Here is a 16,952-nt window from a genome sequence, read left to right on the forward strand (position 1 = left end):
AAGTTGCCATGCAACGGCAAACATATTCAGCGATTATCTTTTTCAGCTGGTGTGGTCGCAGCGTCTGTCTGGTGTCTGCTTGAACTCTTGGACGCCCCAAAGTCATCTTTGAACGTTTCTTAGAACACAAGGTAAGCAAATGATGAAAATTGCATGTTCTTAAAGTAATATGGCTGGTCATAAATGCGTCTGACTTATTTCCTTCTCTCGGTAGGTATACGCCTCATTCGTATACACAGTATCGTCCATTCAAAGTGTTTGATCTTCAAAAGACTAGACTAACGTTTATGCATTGCATAGTGGGCTGGACAACCGCGCCAAAACGCTGGCGGTGTTTATTTACAAAGAAATTGGATTATACTGTTCACAAGAAACCCTGTTTCTAGATTTGTGTAACTCGATAATTCTGAAGTTGTTTACGAGGATTTTCTGTAATTTTTAATAACATTAAATCTGGTACCTCCATGTTTTGTGATAGGGATATGACATTGTAGATGTACGCGTACACGGTACATGAGTAAACACTCTGCATGTTTTTGCTGTTGTGTAATTTAAAAGTGTTATCTTAGTTGATAAGCCCTACCCTTAACATAGATTAGAGTCATTTTACTAAAGCTTATTCTTTCAAGCTCAAAATTCCCAAAGTGTTCCTTTAAATTTATGATTTAGGGGGCGACTCGCAGCGATTTCGAAGCTGTTATCCAATGGGTGGCTGAATCTTACCAATATAATGAAAACAATACAAATAGACTCCCTAAGTGGCTGTGAATAGTGACAATCGACCATCAGATATAACCTTGCAAACACGCTGCGAGTCAGCCCTGATTTGGGCTAGAACAGACCCATTTATTCAGGCTGTGTTATGGTTTCCCTGCATAAACTGTCCACATGCCATTTGTTATCTGGTATTGTTATGCAAATATTCTTGACAAACTTAACAACAAGCTGATAATATATTGATAAAACGCCAAGGCGATAAGAACATTTACTACCTGCAAAAAGAGGAAACACGTTATTACCTTGTGAATCCAACAACAACTAGATAAATCAAGCAATGCAAAATTACTTCATTGTGTGTGATTTTATGATTAGGCACACAATTTCCCCAGATTCGTGGAATTCAGTTCCCAGGAGAAAGAATATGAGGAGTTTGTTTTGAATGTGATTATCAGAGAGTAAACAAACAAGAGATAATGAACTTGACAGTTATATTCAATCAAGAAACATACTACAACAGTTAATTTCATTCTGCAGAATTTTCAGATATACAAAGCAATATTGACATTTAATAATTTTTCGATAAGCAAAAGGCGACCAACATATTCAGAACACATGGCAGTAAGAAGGCAAAACCCTATGTGAACTTTAGTTTTTTGTTTATTTGTTTTCTTTTATTTACCACATAATGTAATGGATTGTGACTGATATTTTAATAAAATCAACTATTCCAGGATTTTTCATCATGTCCGGTCGACTTCCATGGGGCAGGAAGAATCCGCATGTGTGTGCCAGCTATGGACCAGACACTGATCTCATGAAGTTTTATTCCACAATTTATTCCACAAAGTACGGAAAAGAACCATTCTATCCACGCCCTGGAAAACATGTAGGAACTGGATATCAGTCAAATTTTAGACCAGGAGTATATTATACAAAACGACTGGATGACCTAGATAATCCATCGATGGGGTGAGAATTTTAGAAATGTTTTCTTTTGTGTTTTGTATTATTTATTCTTGGGTTTTTGGATGTATATTTGCCTTCTTTTAAATATTTCATAGCTCTTCCCCGAAGTCAAAATTAACTTTTATATCTGCACCATAAATAAATTTAAATTTTGCTTGATTTTGGTGAATTAACCCTTTGAGCGCCAATTTCAATTTGTGTCACTTTTATAAAATGTAACCCCAGTCAAATTTTTTCAGATTTTTGCCAAAATTTTGATAAAAAACTGTAGCCGATGAAATGTGATGTCTGTTTGGTCCAAAATTATCAAAACAATTACAGAAAAATTCATAAAAACTGGTAAAATGTTGCCCTAAAATTTTGGTGGGAAATATTACAGCGCTCAAAGGGTTAAACCATACAGAGCCGGTACAACACAAAGAACTTTTATTAGTTATTGAATTTAATTTGAATAATTTGTAATGAACAGTGCACTACGTCACTGAAACAAAATTGGAATTTTTATTGGGTTTTTGAATATTTTTTATTGTGTTTCCATGCATGTGAACTTGAAGAATGATATCATGTTATGGAAACAATGAATCACCCTAAAGGACAATACTTTGGCCAGGAAGAATAATGAAATTGTTCCTCTCAATAGCTGTTTCTACTTCAGCCAATTAAGAAAATATTGTTTGGAAATTGCCGCGAATATATACTTCCATATTGCAACTTTTAGGGCATTTTTGTTATGTATATTTTAAAACATTTTGATTTCTTGTCGGAGCGAGAGGAAATGTTCAGAATTTGTTCTGTCAATATTGCCTGTATATGTAATGCCTCTATTATTGTGAACAGTTTGTAAAATCTAGACTCCAAATCATCTGCAGTAACGATGTAACTAGTGGGAGATTTTGCCATTTTGTAAAAGAATAGAACAAAATTTCACTCGCCACCTCTGCAAGCTTTACCCAAAAAACCTGAGGAAAAGTGATTTATTTCCTCTTGCCTAGCTGATGGTAACTTTTGGTGATCTTTGTAAAACTATTTTTGTTTTTTTATATAGACTGCATCATCTTGTTCTACTCCCCAAAGCATGTTGCAGTATATTTGTGCAAAGTGCACTGTTATTGTTTACATTTGTGTTTTGGTCTAGACTTAAATTTGCTGATCAACAGTAACACAGTTTTCAAATGTACAGGCTGAGTTTAACAAGTATCAACATGCTTTGTGGAGTACAACAAGAAAATGCAGTTGCCAATAACCCTTTGAGTGCCGAAGTCAATTTTTGGAGTCTTTATAGAATGTAACATAGCCAGCAACTTTTTTCAGATCTAGAGAATTTTTTTCAGGTTTTTCCCAAAATTTTGGTCAAAAATTTTAGCCATTGCAAGGTTGTATCCATTCATTCCAAAATTAACAAAAAATTACAGAAAAATTCATGACACTTGGTAAAATGTTACACTGAAATTTTAATGGGAAAAATTAAAGCACTCAAAGGGTTAAAACAAAAATCATCAAAAGTTACTACTGTCCCTGATTAAAATACCCATATTTTTTATGATTATTTTATTTGACAGAAATATTGTTGCCGGTAACTACAAATCCATAACAACCAAACATTATCAACCTTCACATGACTCTAACGGCAAAGATCCACTTCCATGGAATCTTCATCAACCGGGATCCGGCTTCGTTCGACAAGTACCGATTACGACTCCTATCGTCAGAGATGTAAGTGTGTTTTGTTCACAGTAATCAAGTTAGAACCGATGTGTTTTGCCAAGTATGCCTGTGTACTAGAGAACAAACTGTATATTATTATCAATGATAAAAGAAATATTTATAATTTTAAGTTTGAAAACAAAGCCTGATTCTCCCTCTCGATCTAGCTGCATCTTCCATTTAGATCATTATCAATGATAAAAGATTTATATATACACGCAACAAATATTTATAATTTTAGGTTTGAAAACAAAACTTGATTTTCCATGTCAATCTAGCTGCATCTTCCATTTAGATCATTATCAATGATAAAAGATTTATATACACACAACAAATATTTATAATTTTAGGTTTGAAAACAAAACCTGATTCTCCATCTCGATCTAGCTGCATCATCCATTTAGATCATTATCAATGATAAAGGATTTATATACACACAACAAATATTTATAATTTTAGGTTTGAAAACAAAACCTGATTCTCCATCTCGATCTAGCTGCATCATCCATTTAGATCATTATCAATGATAAAAGATTTATATACACGCAACAAATATTTATAATTTTAGGTTTGAAAACAAAACCTGATTCTCCATCTCAATCTAGCTGCATCATCCATTTAGATCATTATCAATGATAAAAGATTTATATACACGCAACAAATATTTATAATTTTGGTTTGAAAACAAAACCTGATTCTCCATGTCAATCTAGCCGCATCATCCATTTAGATCATTATCAATGATAAAAGATTTATATATACGCAACAAATATTTATAATTTTAGGTTTGAAAACAAAACCTGATTCTCCATGTCAATCTAGCCGCATCTTCCATTTAGATCATTATCAATGATAAAAGATTTATATACACGCAACAAATATTTATAATTTTAGGTTGAAAACAAAACCTGATTCTCCATGTCAATCTAGCCGCATCATCCATTTAGATCATTATCAATGATAAAAGATTTATATATACGCAACAAATATTTATAATTTTAGGTTTGAAAACAAAGCCTGATTCTCCCTCTCGATCTAGCTGCATCTTCCATTTAGATCATTATCAATGATAAAAGATTTATATATACACGCAACAAATATTTATAATTTTAGGTTTGAAAACAAAACTTGATTTTCCATGTCAATCTAGCTGCATCTTCCATTTAGTAATACATAGTAGAAGTTGCACCAAGAGTTCATGTCAAACCTTCAACCTTTAAGTTATACACTTTATCAGGTCAACTTTTGATATTTAATATTCCAAAAAGGGTTTTAAATTATGATAGACTTATCAATAGAACTTGATATATATTTCTTTCATGTGCTATATACCATATATGTCTACAATTTAAGGATGAAGTTCAAGGAATTAATAGTGCATGCCCAAAACATTTCCTAAAAAGTCTCTGACTAAAATTTTAGACAACTTCATGTGAAATTTTCAGAGGGCCAATATTTTGCACTTGCATATTTGTACTTTTTATTATTTGTCAAAACAGGAGTGATTTCTGAATGACCTATAAACATGTCTCTTTTATTGAAAATTTTTTTTGCACTTTTTGGGTGACACTAAATTAGTAAATACTTGTGCGTGTACTTCAATATTTGTATTTTTTGATAATCAGTGATTCTTGTCTTGTTATTTTGTTACATAAAGAAGAAATTTGTCAGAAATAATGTTAGGTTTTTCTGTTTTATCGCAACATGTATATACCTGTGTGGACAAATAAAAAAAATACCGGCTTTCTGGGAACTGAACCTCCTCTATTAAAATCCCTAAAAACCTTCCAACCATAGATATTTTTGTCCCATTTTCAAAATTCATGCATAAGTTTGCCACATTTTGTTGTTTATAATGGTTCACACCAAATTGAAAAAAAAAAAAAATTTGAAAGACTTCTTTACCGACCTATTAAAAAATTAACATTTCAGTGTTCTCCCCAGGATTTTCTGGTAGAGTCATTGCTAATTTGCATAACAATAAATTTAATTGTTATGGTAATGAGTTTCTATTGTTTACCAAAAATTAAAGCCTGGCGGCTACCACTCTATAATTGCTCTGAGGAGAACACTGCATTTTTTTTTAAACAATAATGAAATAATTGGGAAATCTGTTTGAACAAAACACATTAAAATTCCCCTCGCTGCCTCTATAACTCTGTTGTCTCGACTAGAAAATCCCAAGGAACGCTTTTCCTTTTTTTTCATCATAACTCAGGCATGTTTCTCTAACTCATTGCATTTAAATTCCAGGTGAAGGAGGTATTTATTGACACCAGACAACATGGTCCAGCTATCTCTGCCAGCGGTGTCTTACCAAAACACAAAGCCAGGCTTCACACAATACAACCCAAAGATCCCGTTGAACTGGAAAATGCTGGACATGTAAGTCTGTTCCCTATCACCAAAATGGTTTGGCCCACACCAATTGTTACAATGGTGATTTTGACCTTTTTTTTTAACGGGGGAATTTGAGATGAACAGTTTATTAAAAGGGTCAAAATAAAAATTTCTGTCTTCATCACATACACCAATTTCACCCTTTGAGATGTTTGCATAGGTCTTGAGATCTGCTTCAAAGGTTCATAATCTTTGCCATGTTTTCTCAAAGAAAAGATTGCACCATGCAAAAGGTTCACAGTATTGTCTCTCTAAACCCTAAAGCCCCAATATCTGTGACTTTTCGTGATATATTCATGATTTCATTTCAAAACTATATAAACATGCCGTACATGTTGCTGCAAGATCTGTGCCTCAGCTTGGTATGGCACGTGTAAGGTACCGGTATATGGTTAACTTTGAATGAACTCTGAATTATATCTTTGGGTGGAGCACCCCGGTTGGAGCCCGGAATACGGCTGCCAATACAGAAAAAAATGTAAGCTTTGTCTGCCATAATGATAAATTTATCAATAATCTGCTATCGATTTCCTGGTACAAGAATTTCCTTCTCTAGTTTGATAAGATGAATTTCCAGTCTGCTCACCATGGCCCCCAGTCATTCCCCTTTTCATTAGGCCCATCTCACCATTGAAAAAAATAGGTTTGGGCCAGACTACAATGATGAAAATTAGATATCTAAATATAAAAAGAAAATCTTATATAAATCTGCATGATCCAACATGTCACCCTTACAATGGCAGTGTTCTGATGGTATTCTTTTGTGTTTCAGCTTAAGATAACTAACACAAGGCATAAAAAAAACAAAATACCTTTTGGTAATCCCACAATAAGAATGGAATTTGATAACCTCTGCCACAAGTGACAAGTCATTTCAGGTACTGAGGTTAATAATTTGGAATTTTGATGAAATTTTCTTAAGAAGCATCCACACAGTCAGAGTTATATGACAGTGCACAAAGGGTTAATGACTCTGATTTTACTTCAAGTTCATGATCCTGTTGTCCAACCTGCCTTGTAACAGAGGGCTGACCCAGTGATAAACCCTGCACTTGAATTTCTACTTTTCAGATTTGTTTTAGGTACAGACTGTGCACAACAGCAAGTATGTTCCCAGGTTCTGCTATCAGATTATCAAAACTGTGTCTGGCCAACATTTATTGATAAAAAGGAGATTTAGTTCCCAATATTTCTTTCTGTGAAATGGTCAAAAGGAAATTTGGTATTCATTGATAATTTTTTTCCCTATATTTATTTCAGGGACCACGGTTCATGTCAACTGAAACCAATGAACGATTTAAGGGTCTGCCCAACGTTAAATGTATGTATATTTTCTAAATGCTATGCACACATTTCAATATTATTGTTCATACCTTTTTCCGGTCACCAGTTTTTCCCAACTCCATTTCCATATACAGTATCCAAATTGAACACAGAAAATGGGAGGTAATTAACCAAAATGTGGTGAAAAAAGTTCTGAAAATATTTCAAGATTCCATTATCCTGAATTTCAGTAAATTTTGGGTTTTATACAGTGAAATTTTTCTGTGATAATACATCTGAAGACACTGTTTGAAACATGTAAACTTTCGTCAGCAATATCCCGTACCTACAATCGTATGGATTTTGTTACCTGACAAATAAAAGGCTCGTGCCAAGCAACACAAAACTCTAAATCCACTTGTTGTTTACATATTGGATGATTTAATATCTTGGATTTTTTTGAACAACTGTTTTTTTGCGATGTGGCTTTGAAAAATGTAGAGCATTGTACGGTTGCTTGAAACTACAGGAATCTGCAATTATGCGAAAGACATTAAGCAAAGGGTCACTAATTGAATCCAATTTATGATATCCACCCGTAGTGGTTTTAAACTTTAAAAAAAAAATGTTATTCAGCAGTAACAAGTCACACATCTTACAAAATCACTTCAAAACATAACTCGTAACTTCAGTTCAGTACTAATGTTAATGGACTAGTTGATTGAAATTCAATGCCCGATGTTTATTCTGAAATATCAGCATTTCTGTCGGAATGATTTCCAAATACTCCAATCGAACACAGGAAATTCAATTAACTAGTGTTACTTATTCTAAAGTTAATTAACACACTCGCTAACATTCACTAGTTGTAAGTTCTATCACAAATGATATATAAAAAAATTAGAAAAAGACTGCAAAAGGTCGTTTATGATTGTAATATTTCAAAATATTAAAATAATAGAATATTTTTGCAGTACGTTTAGATATGCATGTGTCAGTTTTTGTCTTTTCCTTAAGTCTGCACTTGCACATCACTGTTACTCACAGTTCGTTAACTTAAAGTTGCACTTGTAATTACAAATTTTACAATTTTATGTAGTCACTAGTTTTATAGATGAATATCTTATTTATAATGAACTAACACTGCAATCAATTGTTGTGTATTAACCTTTGACCTGCATGGTTTATTTTGCCTTGCTTACGCTATTGCATGCTGGGAAATGGAATATCACCTTCTGTGTGTCTTTTCACTGTTTGATCAACAGTAATACACGGTAAGATAGATGCATTCTCACACTTTTCTTTTCAAGTTGATTTCAAAATTCCCGATGATGAAAGAAATTTTTGACTGTCACAAGATATTGTACAATCAGAGGATGATGTTAAAATGGCCATATGAAAGCAGTGTCGCAGCTGAGATTAGTGTTTTAAGCATCTTGACCAGCGATTTGTTTTAACATGGTCACTCAAAAGTGACAGTGGTTTTAATAAGTTTGACCAGAGGTTACAATTTCCATATCGTCATACTTCTATTCCAAAAGACCATTGCAACTGTTAAATGAAATATTGTATCAAGTTCATAAACCATGTGGAATGACTAATCAGCAAAATTAGTACTATTGTAAAATTTTAGACAGTTATTGTTTTAAATGTGGTTATTTAGGAACTTAAACAACATAGTTTGCATAGCGCCCTCTGTAGTTGTTTGAGTAGGAATCCCATTGGATTTTGCTTTGTAAAAGTCCCTCTCCACCCAGCATAAATATTCATATTTTACATGAAAGTCATAGTAATACATGAATACATTTAAGATCTTATATTACACTTCTTCTGTTGGTAGCGGTAGGACAAACTGAAGTACTGTAAAAACGTCTTTTGTACTAGCATAGCTTTTTTAGCTAATTTAGCAAGAGTCAAGGGTTCACACATTTACAATGGTCAAAGTGTCTAGTCAGCTAAATTAGGAACCAACTAATTAAATTCAAATTCCCATTTTTCGCTAAAAAGTATACAGCTAATTAAAAGTGTTTTACAGTACCCAATACCACATTTTCCCCATTTGTACTTCAAAATTAGCTGCCGGTTTAGCAGATTTAATTACACAATGTGTAACATTCCCTGGTATGAACCACCGAGTCTACAACCAGAGATATGTCATAACTGATTCTGTTAGATTTTATTTCATCATTCAAATTAGTACTGTCACCTGTTCCAATTGTGCCACAGTTACCATGGAAAGAGAAAATCTAACCAATCATAGATTTTAAGCGGGTGGCTGCCTTTTAAAAACAGCGCCCTCACATGGGAATTTTGAATACCAAGGAACGCCCTATTGACCATATATGGGCATATTTAGATTACAGTGACTGTATACCATTCAGATTAGAACTATCAGATTTATAGAACTGTCTTTCCTTGTCATTGTTAATTCATGATGTAATTCAACCAGTACCAGACAAGATATACCGATATATGTAAAGTAACTCAGCTGTAATACATTACCAAAATATACTTCTATATCATAATAAACACTAGGGTTTTTGTAAGTTTACAACTTTTAACTGCATGTATAAATTATAAAAGAAAAAAATATTCAAATGTTTCAAATCTACAACATTTTGATTGAACATTTTTTCCACTTAAGTTTTTTGAGAATTAGCTTTTAAGATTTACATGATAGCAGTACACATCAGATTTATTCGTAAGAGAAATGTATTTATTTACCCCATCTCTAACGTAGACTGCACCTCAGGGACAGATATTCAGGCTCTCAAACTTTTACAATTCTTTTCTGACCTACAACTGGTGGGGTATCATTTTGAAGCTCTTGGTATAAGTAAACTTTTAATCAGCTTAGGTTTTTGTAAATTTGAATATTTTTATCTCTGTCGATAGAGTTAACACAGGGATGGCAGCCATTTTGAATTTTAAATATCAGTAAATCTTGGGTTATTTATTTCTCTAGTACCAAAATTTGCATGGTGACCCCCGATTTTCATTCTTGATTTTGAAAGAGAATGGTTGAAAGATTCCTTAAGGAAAGTTTGAGCAAAAGTTTAAGTCTTTCACTTTCGAGGTGCATACTACCTTAAAATTTTCTTTGACATTTTGCAATATTTCAATGTTTTTCTAGTGAACACACAGCATAAGTCTGTCGGTGGGAATGAAGACACTGGTTTTACTCACGCATACAACATTGAACCAATCACATTCCATCCCAGCGAACCATACAAACTTGACAAACCGGTAAGTACTTGTACTTTTTCTTCAGTCTGCAACCATAGCTACTGTAACCATGGATACAACATTGAACCAATCAAATTCTTTCCTGGTAAACCATACAAACTTGACAAACCAGTAAGTACCTCTTCAGTCTGATGCCATGGTAACAGTAACCATGGATACAAAATTGAACCAATAATAAGCCAGTAAACCCATTGAACTTGATAGAGACACACCAATAGGTCATATAAAAAGCTAAGAGATCTATGAAATCTTTGAATTCCGAAAAATGTCTTTGCATCCATTCATGTACTTAATAAAATTTCTAACACAAGAAAGAACTTTCTTTAGTCAGTGGTAACATCATTTTAGCCCAACGGTCACACATTTGATCACTACAATAGCTGGAACCTCACAAAAGTGAAATTGTCCGTTATATCATAAAGGTGGCAGCTTTTTGAACATTTTTATAAATCTGTCTTTTGTAACTTTTTAAAGTCAAATATCTGAAATTTCTGCCTTATGTTACGGGCTGTACAATAGATCTATATATTTACCTTATCCTCATCACAATTTCCCATATTATTGTTTACATTCAGGGTTGGTTCACAGACAGACCAACTGGTCGCAGTATCATGAAGACACATTATTTACCCTCAGAGTACTCTCATGTAAGTACAATATACCTGGTATATATTTTTTTCCGTCTGAATAAATTTTTCTGATGAGACCCAACATGTTTTATTCCTTTCACCACCAAGGATTGGCCAACACTCATTGTAATCCATGGTTAGCAAAGAATCTGGGGTGAAAAATTTTAACTATTTCACCATCAGACTTTGGTATGGTTCCATTGTACTCAACTTGGATGGGTGCACAGAGAATGGGTGTGAAAGGGTAAAAATTTGAGGGAATATGATGGCCCACATACTCTTATCTTCCCACATTGATCTTTCACACATAAATCAAACAATAGAACAATATATGCATTATTGATAATAATAATAATAATAATATTTTATATTGCTTGCTTGTAAATTTGTTTCTGGTCACTGCCCACTTCACTTCAAAGTGTTCACATCAACCCTTTTTATATTACTGTTTTTCATTTGCCTCTGTGGAAAAAAGGGAAAAATGTATAAAATTCTACAAAAAATAAAATAATTGAAAAAAATTGCGTCGCTGCATCATTTTTGCCACATGTCAATGACCAGAAACAAACCTATTACTTTTTTGGCCTTAACATGTCGTTTTAGAAATTTAGGAAGAACAAATGACAAATTAACAAATAGTTCTCAATGATGGATTTGTACACAGTGAATTGGGGATGATGTGGTTACTCAGCTGCTTTCTGCTGAGTTGTAAGAACTTTAGTGACCTCGGATATTATGACTGGAGCAATCAGTTGAATATCTTCTTATCAACAATCAAAGTTTTTTTATTATTAATTTTAATAGTTGTCGCTATATCCCTCTCTCATCAGGGAGATGAAAAACTTCCAGTGGTCACAGATCGTTCCGTTAGAGACACAGGTTTTACCAGGGAAGTTGCTAAACCACTCTATGTTAACAGAGTAATGGAAGATGTAAGTTCTCAACTCTATGTTGTGTCCCGGCCAATTCAGCGATGACTATCGTGAAATTATCCCATGCTATGTGCCATTCCCTGTGTTTCTGACAGTCCTTATGAAAAGTTCGTTGGTTTCGTATTTTTTTACAGACACAGCCAAGATCAGAAAGTCAGAATTCTTGATATTTGCAAAAACATATATAATTCAACATAATCTTAGAAGCAATTTGTGAAAATTTTCAAGACAAAACTCTAAAATTTTGAGCATATGTTGATTGTACATTTTTCATGCTCATAGTATACTAAGAAAATGAATAGGTGACACTTTTGAATTTCTTATGAATGATAAAGATTACTGTCATTTATATTTCGATCATGAAACTTCATCATATTTATTAACAGTATAGTAGCTATAAATAAATTTATTGTTTTATGTGGACTTCATTAGGCATACACAAAGTTGCACGACGTCCCCAGTGCTGCCCGTGATGCAATCATGAAACAAGACCCGGCTGAATATTTGAACATGACCAATCCAGACAACCATTCCTCCATTGCAACTAAGGCGTTCCAAGGCCAACAGAGACCCACGCCCAGTGAAACAGACAGACTCGCAAAGACTGCCGTCGGTTACAAGGTAAGTTTTACTGCCCTTTCAAAACCATGTTGCGTTTCAGAAAAAACACATAATACTATCGTCTTTCATGTTTAAAGAAAGATTGCTTTTTTCTCATTTTTTATGAGTGATAGAAGTAGACCCATACTTCATTATGCATGCATGATCTTTTGTATGAACAAAAAAATTCATCAGGGCAACAACAAACAGGAGTAAGTGATAGCGCCCTCTACAAAATTCCAATCAAATGCTTTTGTTTTTACACATTTTTCATGTATTTTTCTGTGCTCTTTTGTAATGTTATTTTCCTTCTGATTATTTTAGGAAACAAGTGGTTACAGCCATAACCAAGACAAGGATTCAAGTTATGGACCATCTGATCCAAGAATGTGGCTATCTCACTATGACACAAGGTAAATCTTAGAAACAACATTCTCTAGTTTGTGGTCTCCAGGAACAACATCATAACTGTATTTTGTAGAAAAGTAGAGTAAAGTAAATAAATACTCAATCTCAATAAAATAATCAATTCTGATATTGGATCATACATTGACGATACTGGATAAAAAATCTCAAAAAATACAAAATCCAAAATCACAACACCTTTTGCAGCTCTTGATCCATTAGTTTCAAAAAATTGAACACTGAGGGCGCCCACCATCAGATAGCATGAAACTAGCAGGCAAGGAAAGCTAGCTGGTGAGTGCCAACATAGAGGGACTTAAAATGACCCACTTTCCTGTATTAATGAAATTAAATAGAAGAATATGACCACGGAAAAAAATACAAAAATTTGCAAAAGTTCCAACCTTTTCACAAGTAGCTATGGTTCAGCCTTCATTGGGTTAAATGATGTTGGATGAACCACTTTCAGGACAAAAGGGGTGATAAATGTAATGTGTTCATATTTTACAGGTTCTGGGATATGAATCCAAAGGGTAAGGCTAGGGCAGGCCGTACATTTGGCAATGTCAAGGACAAACTTCCTGATGGATTCACAAGAAGTACAGCTGTTCATTCCTATGGCCCTGAACTTGACACCACAGGCCAGTTGAGAAATCTACATCCATATGTTGCAAGGTAGGCATGGATCAAACACTTTTGAGTTTCACCCAATCGTCTTTTGGAAAACACCCTGCAATTAATACACATTGCTTGTGATTGGTTGACCAGTTTGAATTTTGCATATCATTGATTGTTCATCTGTCAATGATTTCAATGTCTATTTCCTAATCACTCAAAACTCTGTAAAAGTGAAAAAGGAACAAATTGTCTCTTCTGATGTATGTACTTTTTGAACAGAAATCACTACTTGTAAATATTTACCATTATTTTGTATAAATAATTTTGAAAATAACTGGAAGTAAATATTTCTTGCATCCATTTTGGGGTTTTTTTTTAATTTTTATTTTAAATTATGATGATTTTAATTTATGTTTCAATGCTATAAAATAAATGAATATAAAGTGAAAGACAGCTCAAAGAGCATGTGGAAAAAAATGTGCAACTAGCCAAAACTATTAATGTATTTACTAGTAATTTTGTTCTCTTGAAATATAGTTAGGTTCTTGTTCTTCTCCCAAAACCGTGTCAAAATGCTGAGTTTTCAACTTGTCTTCACAATCTGTGATGTTGAATGTAATTCGTTGATAAGCAAATGTAAATCAAGACCAGAATTCATTTGTCAGTAGAAATGTTGCATATTGTACATAATCCTTTTGAGTGATTTTTCCCGCCAAAATTTCAGTGCAACTTTTTACCAATTTTTATGAATTTTTCTGTAATTGTTTTGATAATTTTGGATCAAATGGACATCACTATTCATAGGTTACAGTTTTTGATCAAATTTTTGGGAAAAAATCTAAAAAAATCATCTGGTCTGAAAAACTTGGCTGAGTTATACTTTAATTAACTAAGGAGACAAAAATTGACTTAAGGTAGTAAGCACCTCGAAAGTAAAAGATTTTTGCTCAAATTTTGCTTAAGGAATCTTTCAACCATTCACTTTAAAAACCAGGAATACATTTCAGTGGTCACCGTGCAAATTTTGATACCAGAGATACAAATTATCCAAGATTTGAAATTCAAAATGGCCACCATCCCTGTGTTAACTCTATGGAGAAAAATAAAATATAGGATTTTCAAAAAACTAAGATGGTGAAAGTTTTCCTTATTCAAAGAGTTTCAAAATGAACCCCCACAAGTGGATGATAAAAATAGAATTGAAAAAGTTTGAGAGTCCAAATATCTGTCCCCAAGGCGCGTTCTACCTTAAAGGTTAACAAGGAATCATATTTTCTGGAACAAAAATAATTCAAATATTGTCAGAAAGAGATCTGTTATTCTTGTGATATATTATGATTATTTTTTATCTTGTTTTGTTACAGGAGCATCAAATCAACAGATACATTCTACGACGACCACACACACGACGGCAAAAAACATGTCACATTCCAGCGTGCTGTTACCTGCATTTAAACATTGAATTTGACCTTGAACTGTGTAATATACTCCTCCACAGACCCTGGCACTATTTTGTGAAAATAGAATCATGTGCCAAATTTTATGAAAATGCACCTGATTTGATTTTTATCAAAAAATCACTGTAAAGTTGGAAATTTTGCAATCAGATAAACAACATGCTGAGGTCACGTTTGCGTGCCTACGCTTCCGTCCATGTTTAGTGAAGAAGAAAGAATTTTGCTTAAACAGTGTGATATTTTCAAAATCTATAAATGTGTGATAGAATTTTATGTAAAATAGCCAAATAAATAAACACCAAGCTGATAATGTTATTAAATTATTAAATTTGTCTGAGCATGCTGTATTTGAAATCACTGTTGTGCAAGGGTATCGTCGTTTTTTGACATGTATCCCAAAAATTGAAACGTTTTCTGGAATGTGTTTGGTCCTAAACTCATCAGTTATTGATTTACATGTTGCAGAGAAAATGTTTTAATAGTACTGCATTGAAATCAACTCTTTTGTTCTTCTGATAGCAGATATATAAACTCTTAATATTAAGTTTAAAGAGAAATTATATTTGTAAAAAAATCACTGTACTTTATCCATTGTGTCCCATGAACACTTATTTTGTGCAGAGACAAAGGCAAAATACTAATAATAAAAATGCTCTTTTCTGAATTCTTCTTACACGAATGAAGGAAACAGATAAACCTACAAAGACCAATGGTGAACTACAGTGGTTTTTTTCAATTTTGGGATAAATGTAATCTTTTGAGATGACCCTGAAAATAGGCAAGAGTTGTACAGTTTTTCATGTTACACAAATGAATATTTATTCATTTTTCAAGTCAAGATGATTCAGTGCCCAATTTCAAATTTTTTTAGTACATTGTCAGAATGAAAGCTTTGCTTTGATATTGCTTGCTCTGGAAATTATGAATATAGTAGTTATGAGTCAGATATTGTAAAGAATTTTTCGAAGAATTTCCAGCAGATTGGTGAATTTATTTGTGCAAATATGATATTTTATTGTTTTTATCGATGCACTGTGTATGATGTCATTATTATTTGTGTTTGGCATAAAAAATGCCCTCTTAAAAAGACTTTGGTTGGTCATCATGGTTTGACCTTGTCTCTGCAGACTGATTAAAGGTATACTGTCACCTGTTCAAATTTTGCCACAGTTACCATGGAAAGAGAAAATCTAACCAATCACAGATTTTAAGCAGGTGGCCACTTTTTAAAAACAGCGCCCTCACATGGGCATTTTGAATACCAAGGAATGCCCCTTTGACCATATATGGGCATATTTAGATTACAGGTGACTGTATACCTTTAAGGTAGAATGTGCCTCAGGAAAAAAGCATTCAGACTCTCAAACTTTGAGATTACCTTTTTGATCTATCACTTTTGGGGGAGCATTTTGAAGCTCGTGGAAAGACTAAACTTGTCATCAGCTTATTTTTGTGAAAATTGAAAATTGAAATTTTTCCCGAGTTGGCAGCCATTTTGAATTTCAGGTGTTGGCAAAATTTCAGTAATTTGTTTCTCTTGTACCAAATTGTGAATGGTGACCCTTGATTTTTATTCTTGATCTTGAAAGGGAATAGTTTAAAGTTTCCCTACGGCAAATTAGAGCAAAAGTTTCAGTTTTTCAATTTTGAGGCGCTTACTACCTTAAAAGACAAAATTGAACACCAGTAAATGACCCATCACATCTCTACATTGACATCAGAATCTATTCAGCTTGGCCTATTGCGTGTAACTTCAGAATGTCACTTTTGCCTCCCCTGTCTCATCTGGCAGGTGGACTAATCCTATTGTATTCGATGGCACGATAGATCCTACCATTTGAGTACAGTGAAAGGCAAACGTCAGTCACTACATGGTAGATGCATATGCGGTTGCTATGGTCACTGTGTTACTATGGTAACTGGTTATTTTGGCAATCATTGTGCAATTTAAGTGACATTGTATCTTTCAAAAAGTGCAATTAATGACCTCTGCCTTGTCAGTTTCTTCATTA

The 16,952-nt window shown here is 33.5% G+C and overlaps 1 protein-coding gene across 1 annotated transcript; it reads left to right on the forward strand.

Moving 5' to 3' along the window:
* Positions 1–15,968, forward strand: LOC139121151 (stabilizer of axonemal microtubules 4-like). Its single transcript, XM_070685827.1, has 12 exons — positions 1–131; positions 1,452–1,689; positions 3,246–3,399; positions 5,644–5,775; positions 7,051–7,111; positions 10,187–10,299; positions 10,875–10,946; positions 11,759–11,860; positions 12,293–12,481; positions 12,785–12,873; positions 13,376–13,540; positions 14,848–15,968. Exons 2-12 carry the CDS (start codon positions 1,463–1,465, stop codon positions 14,936–14,938), a joined length of 1,395 nt encoding a protein of 464 aa, XP_070541928.1. The 5' UTR covers positions 1–131; positions 1,452–1,462; the 3' UTR covers positions 14,939–15,968.
* Positions 15,969–16,952: the final 984 nt, after the last annotated feature.

This window comes from Ptychodera flava, chromosome 2, assembly GCF_041260155.1.
Source record: "Ptychodera flava strain L36383 chromosome 2, AS_Pfla_20210202, whole genome shotgun sequence".
In the NCBI taxonomy this organism is placed as follows: domain Eukaryota; kingdom Metazoa; phylum Hemichordata; class Enteropneusta; family Ptychoderidae; genus Ptychodera; species Ptychodera flava.

Bases quoted from the DNA above. Each gene is read 5' to 3' on its own strand.
- LOC139121151 (XM_070685827.1), top strand. From the start codon at position 1,463: ATGTCCGGTCGACTTCCATGGGGCAGGAAGAATCCGCATGTGTGTGCC. The intron at 10,300-10,874 runs GTAAGTACTTGT...GTTTACATTCAG, and splicing joins CATACAAACTTGACAAACCG to GGTTGGTTCACAGACAGACC. The intron at 12,482-12,784 runs GTAAGTTTTACT...TGATTATTTTAG, and splicing joins AGACTGCCGTCGGTTACAAG to GAAACAAGTGGTTACAGCCA.